The sequence below is a fragment of the Nicrophorus vespilloides genome, unplaced genomic scaffold, assembly GCF_001412225.1.
Source record: "Nicrophorus vespilloides isolate i.1.1-1 unplaced genomic scaffold, Nicve_v1.0, whole genome shotgun sequence".
Taxonomy (NCBI): Eukaryota; Metazoa; Arthropoda; class Insecta; order Coleoptera; family Silphidae; genus Nicrophorus; species Nicrophorus vespilloides.
The window spans coordinates 575,648-595,090 of NW_017095699.1; the positions used below are offsets into that span (position 1 = coordinate 575,648).

The 19,443-nt window shown below is 34.5% G+C and overlaps 2 protein-coding genes across 10 annotated transcripts in view; one reads left to right on the top strand and one right to left on the bottom strand.

The window, feature by feature from the left end:
* LOC108560309 (neurobeachin) overlaps positions 1 to 19,443 on the bottom strand; it is a 110,414-nt gene that overhangs the window by 1,794 nt on the left and 89,177 nt on the right. For all 9 annotated transcript variants that reach the window (XM_017917798.1, XM_017917824.1, XM_017917847.1 and 6 more), the window contains 5 exons: positions 5,324 to 5,441; positions 5,152 to 5,254; positions 2,170 to 2,285; positions 353 to 606; positions 25 to 297 (listed from right to left, as the gene is read on the bottom strand). In XM_017917798.1, coding sequence (XP_017773287.1) covers positions 25 to 297; positions 353 to 606; positions 2,170 to 2,285; positions 5,152 to 5,254; positions 5,324 to 5,441 — 864 coding nt within the window. The remainder of the gene's footprint in view (positions 1 to 24; positions 298 to 352; positions 607 to 2,169; positions 2,286 to 5,151; positions 5,255 to 5,323; positions 5,442 to 19,443) is intronic.
* On the top strand, positions 17,403 to 18,702 carry LOC108560366 (protein mab-21-like). Its single transcript, XM_017917887.1, has one exon. The coding sequence runs from the start codon at positions 17,417 to 17,419 to the stop codon at positions 18,512 to 18,514; it is 1,098 nt and encodes a 365-aa protein (XP_017773376.1). The 5' UTR covers positions 17,403 to 17,416; the 3' UTR covers positions 18,515 to 18,702.

Here is a 19,443-nt window from a genome sequence, read left to right on the forward strand (position 1 = left end):
AATCCTGTTTCACTGTAACCGTACCATTCTATTGATTCGAACGAATTCTTCAGGGGAATTAGCCCATGGAGGTAGTTCAACGTCGTCCACGATACTTCCGTCATCTTGATTCCCTAAACGGTAATGGTTGCTATTTACAAACATCTCTGGTAAGAAAAAGAACTCGGGGATCAACTCTTTCACATCCGAGGTGTCCCTTTGGCTGTTCTTCCACGACAACGCAACGGAAGAGAACAGACGATCCGGATGATCGAATTTTCCTCCTTGCAGCGCCAAGAACATAGTAGTCAAGGGCTCCTGTAGAAATTACAAATAGTATAGGAATATATTCGATAAATGCACGGGTCATTACCGTTCGGATCAACCAGTTCAAAACGAACGAAGCCGTGGAATAATGCGTGCCGTAATGGAACGGTGGAATGCTTTCATGCTCCCAAGTATTGTATCTGTCCTCGAAATAAGCTCTTCTGCTCGGATTCAAAGCTCCAATAGGTTTAGAAAGATCCCTGTAGTTATTAGGCTGACTTAAATCCAACTCTTTGCTCTCGTAGTTCGTCAGAACCCACGGGAATATCGGATACTGATTTAAGTCATTGTAAGTACGACCTGCAAAATTTTTAAATCACATTTACATCTTGTGAAAACAGATTTGTTTTACAATATAAATCTTTTTACAATTACATGATTTTACAATTTCAGTTGGACAAATCCAATTACAACTTGTTGATTATATATAAAGTTCTACCCAAATGGATCATGCTATGAGTAATGCTACCATTGTTATTGCTTTTTAGAAGCGTAATTCGGGGGAAGAACGTATTTTAATCAGGATCCTCGAGTATAAATATATTTTTTTGTATACTGAGCTTTATACAGGCAGTGTCTATTGAGTCGAAAAAGGCCATAGTATTTGGAGTTTAGGGAGGGAGCGCAGGGGTATATTATTTCGGGATCAAGTTGGGGCTGGTACGGAAGGGTGCGGAAATCCCCCCACGTTTCGTTACGGTGACTGAGGTGGCGCCTAATTCGCACTGACATCTCCCATCCGGCGTCGCGACGACCCCACCAGAAACTCGCGCGGAGAGAGAGAGCGCACGGGCGAAACGCAAACACAAAAACAGACAAACGCATAGCACACACAGAAAACGAAGAGGGAAAGACAGTGTAATAAATCTGACGCGAAACGACCAAAAAAATCTAAAATAAAGTACAACGCAACGGGAGGAAGAGAACTCGGAGCGCTGTCACAAATAGAAATCCAATTACTTTGGTACAGGGAGCAATAAAAGTGGAGTGAAATAGCATGCAACAAGGGTGTACGTAAAGTTGATCACCAATACAAACTTTAACAAAGAGTAAATAAAAGTTTGTTTGTTTACTTTTTGTAATGAACTGAAAAACCTAGTTAATGTTTGTTTCGTCTCTCAACAATTAATTTGAAATTTTATTAGACATGCTTTTATAGGACTTTTACAGGTTTTCCGAAATAAAAAAATTGAATAATGTTTCTACAATTTTGAAGAATTAACAAGTATTTGTTGTTATTGTTTAGAATATGTATTTATAAATTGGAAAGGTCTTTGAGGTAGATCCGAAAGAAAAACAGATATTTTGAAGGAAAAAATGGTTGGCATCATACAAATTATACCATTTTAAAATTAATGGTTTCCTTATTCGGGAGGAAGCGGCGACTACGAAGATGATGATGATTAAGGGTTCGGATGCACGGTGATTTAATGAGTCCCGAAAATAGCCTCGACATGATGTATACGTTTTTAATTTAGTATCGGCCCTCCGCTCCACCCTCTAGCCGACAACTGCTAATTTTGCGTGCGACATCTTCAGCGGTGGAGGAGAGAGAAAGAACACGCGCCAGCCGTCGCGAACGTCGCCAGCCACAACAAAAAGTCTTGTTCCGCTGTTTGCTTGGTGCCACTTCACGGCCTGTCAACGAGGAATAATTTCCCGGCTACCGAGAAACCATTACACATACGCAAGGTAACAACACACACACACGTGAACAGAGAGAACGAACCTTTAGGTCTTTGGTCGTTCGAAACAAAACCAGGTCGATTTACATACGTACGGAGACTGGTGTCTGTTATTTCAATTGAGCCTCTCTTATCCATCCTTACTGCACATTGCACACATGCACATAATTTTCCTTACCTGCGATGGTGTTCAGGAACATTAAGTATTCAAAGTTAGAAATTTCCCTGCGCTGCCATTTCTGCGTCATGTTGGAGTTTCTCATCAGCTGCCTAGGAGACATCATGCTGGCTCGTCTGCAAAATAAACGGAGGAGATAAAGAATTTATTTATGAAACGTGGCGCGGTTATTTATGTGGAAAATAAAAATCGAGGATGGGCGATGTGGGAGCAATACAAATCATTTTGTAATGCGAGAACGATAGTGTTTCGAAGGATGCGACCGGCCGTAGCAATATCTCTTGGGGAGCGAGAAGAAGTCGCCAACTTCTATATATCTGCCATAAAGACTTGCGAATGTAAATACTGTGGAAACATGCCACTAAAGATACGCCACTTTACTGGCCACTGCCATTCATAAATTGCCGCCGCCGACGAGGAAGACGACAACGACGGCAAAGGCGACAACAGGGAAAACTACCTAGGCTGAGGATGGGAAAGAGGAGGAGACGGTATCAGCCCTGGGGGCGAATCCACCTTTATCCACCTTATTTCACGCACCTAACGAGTGCAATCTACCATTGATTTTCGATAACGTTCTGAACATTTAAACACACCATAAATTACGGACGGCCGCAACCTACACGTCCCGATACCAGGGGACGACCCAATATATATTGTACCACCCGGCTATTTTGTAAATTTATTTTACTACTTAGCAATATCGATCTAATAAATAAGTCCTTAAAGAACGATAAATCAATCCTGTACCCATTTTCAATATCACCCAATCCTTTTAATTTAATAAAAAAAATATGTACTGATGTTAACCAATCCCCAAAATCTAATTGAAAGATTTTCTAATGCAGTATCCACACTATAAAGTAGGATGTAACTACACTATCATGTTAACAATAATTGTTATCGCTGACAAAAGTTTATATCTCATGTCACGATTAGTAATCTTTTTGTACGAGTGAAGATTTGTCCATAAATCTGGTATTTTAAATTAACAAAACTTGGATGGATTTCTCTGCATATTAACTGAATTGTATTCGAGTAAAACATAATCCATTTTCTTTTCTAATAATCATAAAGAAGAAAGTAGTAACAAAATGAAAATATTGAAAATTATATAATTACATAATAATATATCTTTGAAACAACATAAATCTTGTAAATAAAAATCAAAGAGTGAAAAAAACTTCAATTGAAGTAATACAAATTTATCACTGAAATAATATATAAGTGAGAACTAATTAATACATGGTTAAATGCTACTTAATTGAATGAAACCAACAGATATATTTCATTCAGCACATTTGTTTTAATAACATGACAGCTGCTAGACTCCTGCACATTGAAACCTGGAAACCCCATTTACTCAATTTAATAATTTCAATGTCTAACTAAATGAATGTCATTACGATTATTACAATTTATATTTTCCAATAAATTAAAATATTAAAATCTTTCTACTAAATAAATAATGATTATATTAAATTACAATTTACATTTTAAGATTATTATTATGAATTCAGATTTTGAAACGAATGTAAATAATATTTTTTCAACTTTATTAAGAATCTTCATTATATATCATGAAATTTGAAAAATATATTCAAGAGAGTTAAAAAAAATAACTGCAGTTACGCAACGATGAGCTTAAATCCTAATTAGTTCAGTGTGAAGCAATTTGAAAATCTGCTTTCATTCCAATTAAACGTGCAATTTAGATTAACACCAAATGCTATCATTACGTTTTTACTTTAATGAAACGAAAATAGAGAGAAAAACTTGCTACGTTACTGACATTTATTGAAGTAACGTTTTGCGAAAATCACTTAACATCTAATAACAGTCCAAATTATGGACACTCATCAATTAATTACGTTTGCTGCACTGTTTTCCTGCATTAAATTATTCATTAATAAACTGTCTGCTAATTAAAATAAACATGCTTTATGTGCGCCGCTCGGTTCGTTGCGTAAACAAATTTACTATAATTGAAACTTTAGATTTTTCCCGATAAACGTCGTTAGTTATTGCACCCGCTTCACGGACGAATCCCGAGCGAAAAAAAGAAGAACTTGCATAATTAGATGCCCTAATGGCAGGCCGTGGAAAGATAAATTAATGGCACTGAATTAATGATTGTAACAATGGGATTTTCGCACAAAGATTCGCATAAAATATTTCAGTTTCAAGTCAAAATACGAATCGTATATTTCAGTAACTTATTTATTAAAACGGTTTAATACGTAAATATTATTCTGTTATTAGTAGAAAAAGTCTAAAGTTAGTTTTGAACTAATTTAATATTTTTCTTTTTGCTCCTAAAATTGTTTAGTTTAAATATAAAATACAATTAATAGAAATGATGTAACTTTAAACAAATAATTAATCATTATTACTTGTTATTATTACAAATCGATTCCATTCTAGTAAATTATATCTAAAATATCATTTTCTTTAACTCATGTAAAACAATAAAATATTAAAAAGGAATTATTGTTTTTGAATACAACAAAAATCATTCTTAGGAGTTTTTAATGAACAATCTAAATTCAATTCATAAAAAAATCAAATTTTTCACTTTATTGATTCAATTTGAAAATTCTTCTTTTATTCATAGGTAAGTAATATTTGATATAAAAGATTAAATTGTTTTATAAAACTGAATGTCACCTTCGTAATTATTGGTGTGATAATAATGTTTTAAAAAATTAAAAAAAAATTGTTTAAAAAATTAATTGAAATTTTTGTTGATTTATAATTAAAGTATTCTATAATATGGATAAAAAAATATGTAGAATTATTTTGCACTATTGCGTTTTTTAAAAGAGATTAGTCAATGAAATTTGGTACTAAAAATGATGTATGTAGAAACTAATTGAAAACGTTGTTGTTTTACATTTAATGTAGCCTGAACAAAAGAGTAAGAACAGAATATTCATTTGGGATTAGAGAGGTTCAGGGGTTGGAAATTGGATAATAACTCACCTAGTCTGTGGGATGCCGTACTTTATGCCGACCCCAACGCGAGGGAGGGCTTTAATAACTTTCTTCACGGTGGCTTGATCAGGGAAAGCGAAGAGTATCGAAGCTGAAAATAACGGATGTGTAGCAAACGTATCCCTCAAGGATTCAATGAGAAACGAGATGAAATACTTACTCCTGCTTGCGAGGAAGATCTCGATGGCCACATTCTGCAGGAGGTACCGACGAGAGAAGATCGCCCGCACTTCGGAGAAGTACCACTTGCCATGGAGATGATCGCAGTACTTCAAAACCTGAAATGAAAAAAAAAGTAAGAATTGAAATAAGTGAACGCACGCAGTCAAAAATAACAACATCATCTTTTCTTTTTATGTTTCCGCAATATAAATTGCTCGAATATTGCTCTTTGTGAGCCCGAAAGTAAAGGACAATTTACCGAGCGAATTGCATCGGCCATTTCGGTAATTAGTCGCAGCTACCAAAGATTCCATCTTAATATAAACATCACGCGTACGGTCGGTGATGAATTGCGACGTGATGCAAGAGATGCAATTTCAAAAGGAATAGCAAAAAAAAAGAAACGAGAAGAAGAAGAAGTGGTAGAAGGAAGATGAAGAAACGAAGCCAAAACATGCCGCTCGCACCGTGCGTACGTATTTATTTATAAAGAGCTCAGGAAATTGAATAAAAATACTTCGCGCCGCGTAAATCAAAACACGTGAGAGAGCGAAAATCGAGCGACAGGAAAGGAAATCCCGAGGTTTTGCTTTACAAGAAGAGAACGGACCATATTTTACGAGCCACCTTTTGGACCTGGGTTACCTTCCTACTCCTTGCGCTCGTGCTCTTCTTGTTCGCCGTTCTTCTTAGTCTTATTCTGTTCGGTTTTCGCTTCTTTTCGTTTTGGCTTCACCTCTCCACCACCATCCCCCGTCTGTTCGACCGTTCGTCGTGTTTTTCGTTCCGAGTGTACGGTACAAGAATAAAACAATGGCTTCTAGAATATCATGTGTTATCTGAGCATTCCGATCTGGGAAGGTCCACATAAACTAAATGTCACCGTGACAGTCGAACCGGGGGTTATAAATTACCGAAGCTCTATCTCTTGAAAACCACGGCCATTAAAAATATACAACTGACGAGGAGGAGATCGAGAGACGCTCGGAAAGAATGAAATATAAATTAATATGAAAACGGATAAAAAGAAACGACGACGTCGACCACGAAATGTATATAATACATATATATATATAAAATATATATAAATAAGGAAGAGCAGACAAGCCTGTATAATATAACGAAACAGGGGAGTGAAAGATGTTCTTCAGCGTAAATATATAAATAAAATAGACTTTTTTCTTTCTTTTTCAATACTCAGAAACGCGATTATATCGTATTTATCGTACATCAAAATACAATGTTAATTAATCTTCCATTGAATTAATGATCATCGTCCTATAAATTATTATATTCTATTTGATAGAAAACAATATTTTTTCTTTCTTATATAATACCTATGTTTATATACAATCCATCAATCACAAATTAATAAATAAATGTATCCTAACAATTTTTCACTAGTAATTTACTAAATATTAAGTACCAAGAAACTTCTTTAATTAATGTAATATTATTTTCTTAATAATATAAAAATTCACAAAAGTTGGAGTTTTAAATTTTTGTTTGCGAAACAAAACAGAATAACAATTTAAATTAATTTGTTTGTTCTAATAATGATCCTGTAATATTTTAATAGTAATTAACATTTGTTAATTATAAAAAAAAACTTATTTCTGCTAAGTAAAATCAAATGCGATTAATGATTTCGAAATTTCACTATTGATTTATAAATCTATAATAATTAGACTCACCACTATATAATACACAATAATCATAATCATAGTGAAAATTTAATATTTTCATAAAAATCAGCTTTTTATAAAAATCAAAACAACTGAGTAATTATTAGAAATAATTGCAACAGTATGTTATTTAGTAAAGTTATTAATAATCAAAAAATAATTTTCAATCGTAATAGAAAGTATTTTGCATATTATAATTAAAAATAAATAAGATTTTTCTCTTTAACAATTTTACTTGTTTTAATTATTTTTTTGTTTTTCAGTCTTTGTATTAAACGAGTATTAAATATGAACAATTAAAATTGTGTATATTACAATTATTTCTCATTATAATTAAAATAATCATGTTAATATTTCTTATTAGTTTTTTTTATAATTTTAATGTAAAATTCGGTAATAATATCCCTATATTTTGAAGATTTTGTAGCTTTATAGAGTTTCTTCAACATTATGTAAATATATTGGAAAAATCGTGTCCAAATTTCTAATTGTCAAAATCTAATTGTGAATTAATTAAATAACATTACGTTAATAAACATACTATGAAATCAATTTATAAAATTTCTAAAAATATTTCTTTACATTAAACTGTCATTTCCGAGCCCTTTGTGACAGTTAACTATTTCTATTTAGAATTATATAAATACTTTTTAATTTTTATATTTGCTTATGTAAGACTGTTTGATTGGCTTATTGGCGCGTAATGCGGAAGCCAAATGAAGAAGGGGGAAGGAAGAAGACTGTTTGAATGATGAAAATATATGCACATTTTACTTATTGTAGAAAAATGATTTTAATATTAAATTTATATGAGTTTTTATATTATAAAATCGTTGATATTGAATGAATGAATTTAAAAAAATGTATTTTGTTTGTTTCATAATATTGAATAAAATTGAATAAGAAATTATATTAAACTTAAGAGAAATATTTTTTGATGAAATTCACCATTTTATTTAAGTTCGATGATTGAGAATAGTCAAAGTAAGTTTATCTATAAAGTAAAGTTAAATATTTGAAAAGTATAATGATAAGGATTGATATCAGCTTGATTTCAATAAATCTTGAAAATCTGTTGATGCATCTATCTTATCCTGTATGGATGGGAATCACAGTCAATTTCAATTCCAATTGGATTTAAATTCTGATAAAACGTTAGACAATGATTTGCACAGGGAATGGCGGCATTTCGTCGTCGCATCTTCTATTGCGCGTAACGACGACCATTTGTTACACTTATTCTGGCAGAGTAATGCCAGGCAGTTGGAGAAGAAGGAAGAAGGTTAATAGACGGGGCTTTTGTAGTCGGGCGCAGACGCCGCGAATTTACCAATGTGGAGGTCGAGAGACCGATCGATGCCTGCGATTTTATATGATAGCGAAACGCGAACTCCTCCCACCAATTTCGCGCACGCCGCGGCCATCTTGACATCAAAAACACCACCACATCCTGCAATCCTGCATGTACACACATAACACACGTAATACACATAGACCGCATCGGATGGCTGACTTCATAAAAAATTCAATTGCGATTTCTATTATTTACGATGCACGGAGCAGCAGCAGGAAAGCAAAACCATTTAATTATGATACCGAGGACAATGGAAACTTTAAAGAGAAACACATAGGGAATGAACCGACCTCAAACAGTTATTAGTCTTAATCTTGACAACAAAGGCATTCCCATTCGCAATAAATTAGTTTTGTTTAATTCTTAGTATTTCATATTTCACAACAGAACAAAAGCTTTGATCTTTCTAATACCATATATTTTTTGGTTTACATACACTTTGAATTGGACATGTTTATTCATAATGATTAGTTTAGTTTAAATTTCACAACTGAAATTTGAATAGAAACAAAAAGCTTTGATCTTTCAAGTAATATATTTTTCAATTTAAAAGACACACCTACATTTTGATATACTGTTCCATAATGAATTCGTTTAGTTTAATTAATTCCATATTTTCAAAATAAAAGTAACAAATAAGTTTTAATATTTCAATTGACGTGTTAACTGGGAAATTAAAATTATTCTATACAATTGTTAATAGAATAATTGAAAGGATAATTTCATTATTCTTCATAATTATATAGACATAAGAAGTAACAGTAGCATTATGAATTATAAACTTTACGATCTAACAAAGGCTACTGTATTAAATATAATTAGTTTCCACGTAAATGAGTCTCGATTACCCACATTTTTATAATTAAAATTATGAATATATAGCACAATTTTATTTAAATTAGATCAATGAAGTTCTCAAAAACTAGTAAACGGAAGTGACAAAACATACAAGCATTATTATTAGAACATAACTTTCTTCAACCAAAAAAGAGTTCTTTAAGACAGCTGCAAAGTTCATATACTTAAGTGAATCATAAATTAGAAAAACTGTGAAGCTTTAATTAATCTATGTAAATATTCGATATAACAAACAAAAAATAGAAGTAAAATTATAATTTTCAACTACTATTTTATTAAATTAAGAAATAGAAAATTATATTTCAGTTTTAATTTATATTGATTCTATAATTCTTCTTGAAGTGAAACGAAAACACTTCTGTTAATAAGAAATTATTAAGAGTTATATAACTGACATTATTCAATACCATCAGAAATGTCTCAATCTCAGTTAGGTTTATTAAATAGTATATTTACACAAAATTCTTATTAATTTTCAAATTACTAATATTCAATTAACTAAAAGTAGAAAAACTTTAGTTTTTAAATTAAAGCTCTAAAAATGAATTGAAAACTTGTATTTTCAATGACCAGTTAGGAAAGTAACACGATAAAAGTTGAAGTAAAAAAAATCAATTAAGTCTTACCAGTAATAATTCCAAGATATTTTGTTAAACCTGTACTTTTTATATGTTCGTTGCATGTCTAATAAATATGACTTTTATGTTTATATTTCATATAAGAAATGTTATCGTATACACGTGTATTTCATGCACATTCTTTGTTATCTGAAAATATATTTTTTCTTTTCAGTTTCAGGGTATTTACCCAAAAGAATGTAAGAATAAAACTGTTTCACTTCATCAAACATCAACTCTCCGCTTCATCACTTGCTCTCACTTTCATTTAAAAAAAACTATTGAAAATATGCTTGGTCATAGCCAAACTGATGCAATGAATATGATTGAAAGGTGATTTATGTAAAGAGATTTTGGGACTCATTGTGTTCGCTGTCCGCACTTAGCAACATCCTCACCGGGACACCGGCCCCCAGGTTTCTATAATCTCATCTCGCGTCGACAACAATGAATACGACAAGAGAGATACAACAACCCCATTAGTACACACTCTCATATTTCCGATTAAGGGTCTCTCTCCCCCTCGATATCCCGCAGGAATAACTAAGCTGACATTGCGCACATGCACTTCAATCACTCGTCTTCCCCCTTGCATCAAAACAACAGCGGGGATGAAACGAAAATTCGGACGAAAACAAAGTGAAACCAAAGTACTCGACTGCTACGATCTAATCGGACGTTTCGTATTTCAATCAATCAAACGGACAAACAAATACATACCAGATAACAGTACATGTACAATTAACGTATTCAATTGCAGTATATGTTTATGAAAAAAGACCCTTCTTAAAATAACAATAAAATGATTCATTTCTAATAGTAATATAACTAAAAAGTAGACTTTATTGAAAAAGTAAACTAATACTATTAATATGGAAAACGAGATCAGAGAAAAGTTCGCAAAGCAAGGACAAAATACTAACAAAAAGGTAAAACAAAATAATTTACTCTGTACCTTTATTTTGAATAAAGTATAGACAATTCTACTAAAAAGTTTATAACTATTTTTTTATCGGAATTTCGTTATTCCATTCACTTCTATTAAAGTGGAAAAACAAATATTAACCAATATATAGTTCCAACTTTAAACTTATGAATGAGGGAAAAATATAATATATTTCACTTTAAAAACTGTTACTAATAAAATTATACTCTGTTATAGACGAATGTGATAGAATTTTTAAATTAAAGAAGAGTGTTTATTTTTGATTACAATTCCTTAAGAACTGATTAAAAATGTTGATGAAAACAGATGTAAATATAACTTTAACAGATGGAATACTTGATAATTTATTTGGGAAGTATTGTTTGGAGAGTATCCGGTTTAAGGATTACAAAATGAATGGGATCAATTGTTAATAAACAATTGAAAAGGATATAAAAGCGATTGCGATGAATACATTGGAACAAAGGAAAACAAGATGGCGTATATAACAAACTAAATTCTTTGTCGTTTCAGTGCGTAGCCCTGCGACCGGAAAATATCAATCTCCCTTATCTAATTAACACCTTGGCAATGCGAGTTGAAGTCCGTTCGCTATTGGACGCGGCGTCGCCAGGATACGCGGCCATTGTAACTGGCGAGTAAATAGGGAAAAAAGGGCTCTCTAATGAAATATTCAAGAGGTCCGTGTGACATTTGCTGTATTTGAAAATTAGTCCTTTCCGACGTGCTTTATCTCGGTTCGATGCGGCGCAGCCCAGCAAACAACGAAGGGCGCGTGCAGAACACAACGAAGGGCGTCCGGAGTGATGTAATTCCCTACACACCGCTGCGTGCTTATCGAATATTAATCACCGCAAATACGGATGCAATCCAAAGTTGCAGCATCCTCCTTCCGATCATTACGGCCCTCTAATTTTTCATCACCCCTCCGAGGAACCACGACGATGGTGATGATGATAAAAGGCGTTTGCGAGCCAGATTCGAAGAGCAGATTCGGCCGCAATGTGTGAACAAGCGCATGTGGCTTTTATTTCTGGTTTGCTGGATAAATCCCGGCAAGGTGCGGCCAGGTGTTTGAGGACACACCATAACTCACGATGGTAATGCATGTCTGCAGCAGACCCCGTATATACGTATTTGCGGACGACGATTCCTCTTTCATTTATTTTTTTTTTAGTTTGGAGGGAGGATTAACTAATTTCGAAGCACAAATTCAAAGCCCCTGCTAAATTGCCCTCCCGCACGGACACATAAATTAATCGGATACAAACACTTCCATCAATTTTCTAAAACGACAACAAAAAAAAAATTTATAAAACAAGGGAATCGATAGAGCGTGGAATTATTGTATGTAATAAAGATTATTTATGGAGCATTAGTGGGGTTTGTCGAACATCTTAATTGCTGAATCCGGGAAAGTAGAAGAACGCACTTAAAACCAGACGAGTGAAATCGAATCAACATTTTATTATAATCAATTTAGCTTTTATGGATCGCCGTTAAAGTGGCTGTAACTGTTTACGCTCTTCCTCATTTAAAACAAGGGCGACACGTTTAAGGTCTTCATTACTTCTAAATGTCTTCCCAAACACTTACAAATTAATATAAAAAATTAAACCCATAATAAAATAAATCTTATTTCAAAATTATAATCACCTGTATTAACTATCATTTTTTTTTTTCAAAAATTCTCTTTACTTTCACAAAGATTACACTATAAAACTAGATTATAGAGACTTCGTTTATAATGATAATTAGGTTACATAATCAAATTTTTTGAGTGAAAACAATACTGCTATTTTTTAATTATATTGTATAATACTCATTTTTTTGTAAAAAAAAATAGTAATTTCTAGATAGAATTCTGTATTTTATATAACATTATATATAATGGAATATTGTGATAAAATAACTACTCAAAATTAGCGACTTAATGGAGGATGTCGTTGGAGTTAAAAAACGAGGAACAAGTAAAACATGGTTTCTGGATACGTCGATAATTGATTTCGGAAAAAAAGGCAATTAGTGCGGGTATAATTAAGGACGCTTCGCATCTTCGGATATTGGGTTTCGTAAATCGCGTTTTATTTCGTCGCAAATTCCCCCGGACTTTTAGGGTCATACGTTATAAATGTCAATTAGCATTTAAACTTGTCCCCGAGATAAGGCCGTTTTCTTGAGAGCAGGAACGAAACGAACCGGCCAATTAAATACAACTCTCCACTCATATATACCTGTTTCATCCCAATCTATATATATAGTCTTTAACAGAATAAAAGTAAAGAAACAAAACAAAAAGCGCAAGACGGCAAGAAAGAAGCTCTCTTCACAAAGAATGGATTCTAACGAACAATGAGTGAGCAATAAATAAAAGTTAGTTGTACTAAGAGGAAATGGCGCGTGTGCGAAAAGCGCAGATCTATATATTAAATATGCGAAAAAAAGAAGGAAGAATGAAAAGAAAAAAAGAAGTATAGCACACATACGGAACTCATAAATCTGCTTGGAGTGAAAGCAAATAGCAGACAGAAAGAGGAAGTCGCTGAGTGGTTCCACACACTTAAGAATATTAATGCAGAACTTATGTCGAGTGACGCCTCAATCAACCGCAAAACTGCAGTTCCGAAACGAAGAAGTTAACGGCTTTCATCTTTGGGCATCGGATTGTATTGGTGTGGATCTTCTTCTTCTTGAGGAAGAGCGGAATAGAGGATGAAAAAAGTTGCACAATTCCGAGTCCGCGAGCCCATAAAGTGTGTATGGTTGGATAAACGCCAAAGGGGCTTCAGGATATATAAATGCCTCGCTAATTTAGACATCACCGTCAGCTGTCAGAGGACTATCAACAACCGCGAACGCACACACAAAAAGAACTTCATCGCATCGCCAATTAATTCCTTCCCGATCCTCCCTGCGGCCCAACCACGTTTTTGTAGCCCTATTGTATTTTATGGATGCATTCAAACTAAGATGAAGAGTTCATAAAGCAAAAATTTTACACTGAAAAACCCGTTGACATACAATTAACTTTTTGATAAATTACTGTGCAATTTGTATTTGCTCAAGCATTTAATATAAATTAAAACGGAAAGCTTGAGTAGTTGTATCTGGTTTTTTTTTACTACAACTTAAAACGGATACAACAAATTATGTTTGTTTGCAATTATTTACAATTCAATCATGGAAATAATGTAATATTAAATATTTTGTATTCAATTAATTAATAACAACTATTAGGAAATATTTACAAATTACGAAAATAATGTTATCAAATATTAATTATTATTTACTAACTAAAATATTACAGAATTCGATCTGTTTTAAGTTAAAAATATATGTCGTGTATTTGCAAATTTATAATGAGTAAAGGAATTTTCATTGTGAAAATAATAGTAGAATTTACAAATAAAGTGTATAAATAAGTGTTATTAATGAAAATATTTATGACAATTTAAACTGTTTTAAATAAGCGTTAAATGAATGAATGGAAACGTTTTTGACAAAACTTGAAAGTAAATCATCGTCTGTCAAGTCTAAAAATAAGACTTGCATAATTACATTTTAAAAGGTTGTAGCAGAAGAAGAGGATGTGAGGCAAGTGGGGTTCCTCCGACGTTTATCTCGGGATAAGAATTCAGTACTAATTAAGTGTCTTTGGGTGGTTCGGCATTCGGAACTAATTTGGAAGCGATGAAAGGGCATACCAAAATATTGCATTTAAGGATGCGGGGGTGTTTCAAATTAGGGAACCCGAATACCTCCAAGCAATTTTCGCAGTGGCGCTTGCATACTACTACACAATACTGTTGCAAGTCTCGGTATCCGTATCCTGTTACTTAACTGGGCCCAGATGGGATACGAATACCCTCAGCAGACGAATCCAGGGAGGTCTGAGTCTCCTCCGAATAGCTCGCATTCTGAACATCGTCCTCGGCGATGCTCATTATGCCGCAATGTTATGATTTATATCTGCCGTTTCGAGCGAATTGAATTACTTTGACCCCCCCCAAGGCGTATTCATTCATTCGACATTTTCAAGAGGGTGTCCGGATAATGCGTCCGAAATTGCATTACCGCCGCCGTTCGATCGGATTAAACGAGAAAAAGGGGGCTTCATTGGTGGCACCGATCACCATAAACAAAATTACTGTCAGTGCTGGTGCCTCTGCTAACCGAATTAAATCGCGTACTGCACTTTCTGCCTTAACGCAATTAAAAGTCCTTTGGTAATGCAACGCAATGCAATACAAAGCACATAACGAAACAGAAAATCAAACCCAGGAATCGTCACTAAGTGAATTCTCCAATTTTCAGACGCGAAAGCAAAGCTGCGTTGGCTATTCGATTTTTTTTTTCAAGACAACAGGTAAAGCAGGTTGCTTCTGATATACGATACACCTTCGCCTGCACCTATCTTCGCATCTAACTAACGTAATTAAAACCGACAGACAACTCCGGTTCACTTATTTATTATACCTGACTTGCCCATTAAACGCATTCCTTATAAACAAACAAACCGTTCACTCGTCTCTCCTTTTATTTTCCATCCAGCTCGATTCTCTCCGTTTCTGCCTTTTATTTCATTCCCTCCTGTCCTCCCGGAATTCTCCTTTAAATATAATTTAATTCGAACGTAATTCTCGCCGAGCCCAGAACAAACAACTAATTGGCACCACGCGTCTTCCGAAACGAAAAACACACGCAGTCCCAAGTTCATCGCTTTTTCTTTATTGTTTACTGAAATATCGTTTTATATTTCTTCCTACCTTCGGCGTTAATACTTTATTTATTGCTTGTTTATTTTCTTTCCCTCCAAAGAAACGTTAATTTAATGAATTATTCAGGCGAAATGGAAGCTCATATAATTTAATTATGAAAGCGGCTCGACGCAACAGAAGTAAAAAGAAACTGTACATGTAATGTAATTAAATGTGACTGATTTATACACTTAATTAATTCAACTTCATTTCTATCAGTAATATGAAAACACATTGTTAACCACATTTCAGATTTTAGTTTTCCGTCAATAAAGTATATCTGTGATATGTCTCATTATTCTGTAAGAAAGAAATAATAAATCTATATTTATAATGCATATTGTTTCATTGAATATATTATTATAATAATTTACTTATTCCTGTTTAAAAACTTTTGAGTTGTCAATGTGTTCTAAATAATTATAGACTATTTTATATAAAATGACTGGAATCAGATTGAGATATTTAATGAGCACCGAATAACTTTACAATATTAACTTAAATATAGTTAATGCTACATTAAATGATCCAAACTAAACTTAAAACCACATAAAACTTTTTATTGTCTATTTTAAGAGAACAGATTTTTTTTAAATGAAAATAAAATAAATTTATGTTATTTCTTTTTAAAAGTAATTTTATTGGGATGTAAAAATACGGACACATAACAATTTAATATTACGTAAGTTTTCTATTATATGTTTCTAATATAAGAAAAGAAACAACATCTAATAATTGTTTAGAATTTAAAATTATTTAATTTTTTTTTTGTATTTAATTTACGTTTAAAACATTTTTGTAAATGTAAGTTATGCAAGTAAATTAGGTGAATGTAAAAAATATATATATGTGGTGTTATCTTGGATCTTATTAGACAAGCGTACTTACTCTGTACAAACACGAAACGTTTTCTTCTTTTTGCTCACAAATTAAATGCAATGACAAAAGAAAAACATATCGGTTTTGGTATGTAAATGTTTGCTTACAAAGTTAAGCAATTTTATGCACGACTATAAAAAAAGGGCACGAAAGCAATAAAATAATGTTCAACAAAGCGCGCACTATAACAGTCGATTTAATGCAGACTGGAGCTATTAGCTCTACTTACATGTTACACGCGTTCTTGTATAATTTATGGAGCACTCCTAGGAGGAGAACTCTTTAATAACTGGATCCGCTTTTTTTTTTCTCTCCACGACACTTTGCGTCTCTGTCTCACTATGAGTATGAAAATAAAACAACAACAAAAAAGTCGGATGGGTGATGATGATGATGCTGAGAGTGAGAGTTAATTAGGTGACGAAATAAGCAGATGGCATAGAAAATAAACATGTGTAAGTCGGCGTAAAAGAGGAGCCGAATTGAAAGACGCAAAGAGCGCAACGGCAATGCAGAAAAGAGCAACCGACGTAAGTACTTGACAATAGGCAACGGAGATGAAGAGAGAGCGTTTTGCGCAAACAATGGCCATCCGTGCATCTCCGCGGGGTGGATTACGGCTTTGTTGTCTGAAGAGGGTATTGACGGATGATCTGACCGAAACATCTTCATCCCATTGTAGGTTTGTCATTATAAGGAAAAATACCGTAAATAAACAAAAAGCGAATTGCACCGGCGAGGAACTCTGCTCCTAATAGGAATATTCGGTCCTGCAGGAATGCATCAAACGCGGAATGACAGCAGGAGTGGCGTGTTGGGAGATGGGCGGAGCGTGCGCGAATCGATGCTTCGGACGGCCGCGCCCATCCGAAAGCACGCACCGAGGTGGCAATCCTGCGGAAGTGGGCGGTGTTTCTGGCTCCGCCTCTTCGAACCTGCTCCGTTGTGTTTACCTGAGCGGAAAGCAGTCCTGAAGCGACGGCCGAATAACTAACATGCTGGTGCCCGCTGATATGTTAGCGGCCCAATCGAAAATGCTATACCAAATAAACAAATACTATGGTGAGAGGGTACAGACGCGAATGGGCACCATCGCGAAGACGATCCGCGAAGTGTGCAAAGTGGTGCAGGACGTTCTCAAGGAGGTCGAGGTCCAAGAGCCGCGCTTCATCTCATCTCTGACCGAATGTAATGGCCGATACGAGGGCCTCGAGGTCATATCCCCGGGCGAATTCGAAGTCGTCCTCTATCTAAACCAGATGGGCGTCTTCAACTTCGTAGATGACGGTACCCTACCAGGATGTGCTGTCCTGAAACTTAGCGACGGACGCAAAAGGTCCATGTCCTTATGGGTGGAATTCATAACAGCCTCCGGTTATCTCTCGGCCAGAAAGATCCGCTCCAGGTTTCAAACCTTGGTCGCTCAAGCATGCGATAAATGTTCCTACAGAGACTCGGTGAAGATGATCGCGGATACCACGGAAGTCAAGCTGAGGATTCGCGAAAGATTCGTTGTGCAAATAACACCGGCCTTTAAATGCTCGGGCGTATGGCCCAGGTCTGCGGCCCACTGGCCCATACCGCACATACCTTGGCCCCATCCCAATCTCGTCGCCGAGGTTAAAACAGAAGGATTCGATTTACTCTCCAAGGAGAGCGTCGCTATGCAAGGCAAGCAATCCGCAATGGAAGGCGATGCCTGGGTGCTATCCTTCTTAGAGGCGGAAAACCGACTTTTGCAGGGCGGATGTCGTAGGAGATGCTTAAGCATCTTAAAGACTCTTCGAGACCGTCACTTGGATTTACCTGGGAACCCGGTGACAAGCTACCACATGAAGACGCTTCTATTGTACGAATGCGAGAAGCATCCCAGAGAAACCGAATGGGATGAAGCCTGCATCGCGGATAGGATCAACGGGATCTTCTTGCAGCTTATCTCTTGTTTACAATGCAGGCGTTGCCCGCACTATTTCCTACCAAATCTGGATCTATTCAAAGGCAAATCACCGAGCGCTTTGGAAAACGCCGCGAAGCAAGTTTGGCGCCTAACCAGGGAGATGCTCACCAACACTAGGTGCTTAGAAAAGCTCTAATAAAATCACCGAGATTGAGTTTTTGTAAAACATTCCTGATGTATACGTAAACTAAAAGGCTTAGTAAAAGTGATTTATTTCGAGTTCAAATTAAAGAAAATGTTTTTTTTGTGCGACGACATCAACGACTGCTACAGACGAGAAACCCGGTTCGATGATTACACTTTCAGTGCCATATTGTAAATATTATTGAATGCTTTAATTAATTATAATTTTTTATATTATTATATATATTATATATTATCATATTTATATCTGTAAATATTATTATTGATCGATTCCTTTGATTCCTATATAAAAAAAACTATTATTTTGTTGAGTGTGATTTAATGTATTTAATATTATATATTGTTTTTTCTTTTTTTAATACTTATTGAATAATAAATTGAATCCACGGGGATGGAGACTACCCCCGTCGGAAGTATGCAAAATAGATAAACTGTGTTTTCTTTTCTGATGTGTGATCTCCAGTCATTTGCGTGCGAATTAGCTTAAAGTTTGAAACAATTAATGGCTCGATTAATAAAAGCCCTTATCAGATCGCATTCGACGAGGACGAGGTGCGTCCGTGCTGAGCATGGGTGGAAGAGAGTCGCGCATGCATTTGCATAAACGCATTAAGATTACAACAAACGCAATTAATTCCGTTTGAAACTATTACCGTACACCTGATGTGCTTACGCTAAAAGAGAAAAACCACGCGGATTTATACGCCAATTAGATTATCGACGTCCGAAGCTTTATAACTTTGCTCAAACTAACCAGTTTCAAAAACTGTTAATGCTTATAATTAGTTTGTTTTTTTTTACAGTAACAGTCAATTTAACAAAATTTATTTGCTATTTAACAAGCAATGTAACGTGTCTTTAGCATTAACGGATAATTTCAAAAGATTAGACGTTGTATTGATAAAACTAACTGTAATATAT

What these genes read in the sequence shown, in the direction of transcription:
- LOC108560366 (XM_017917887.1), top strand. Translation starts at nt 17,417, where the DNA reads ATGCTGGTGCCCGCTGATATGTTAGCGGCCCAATCGAAAATGCTATAC.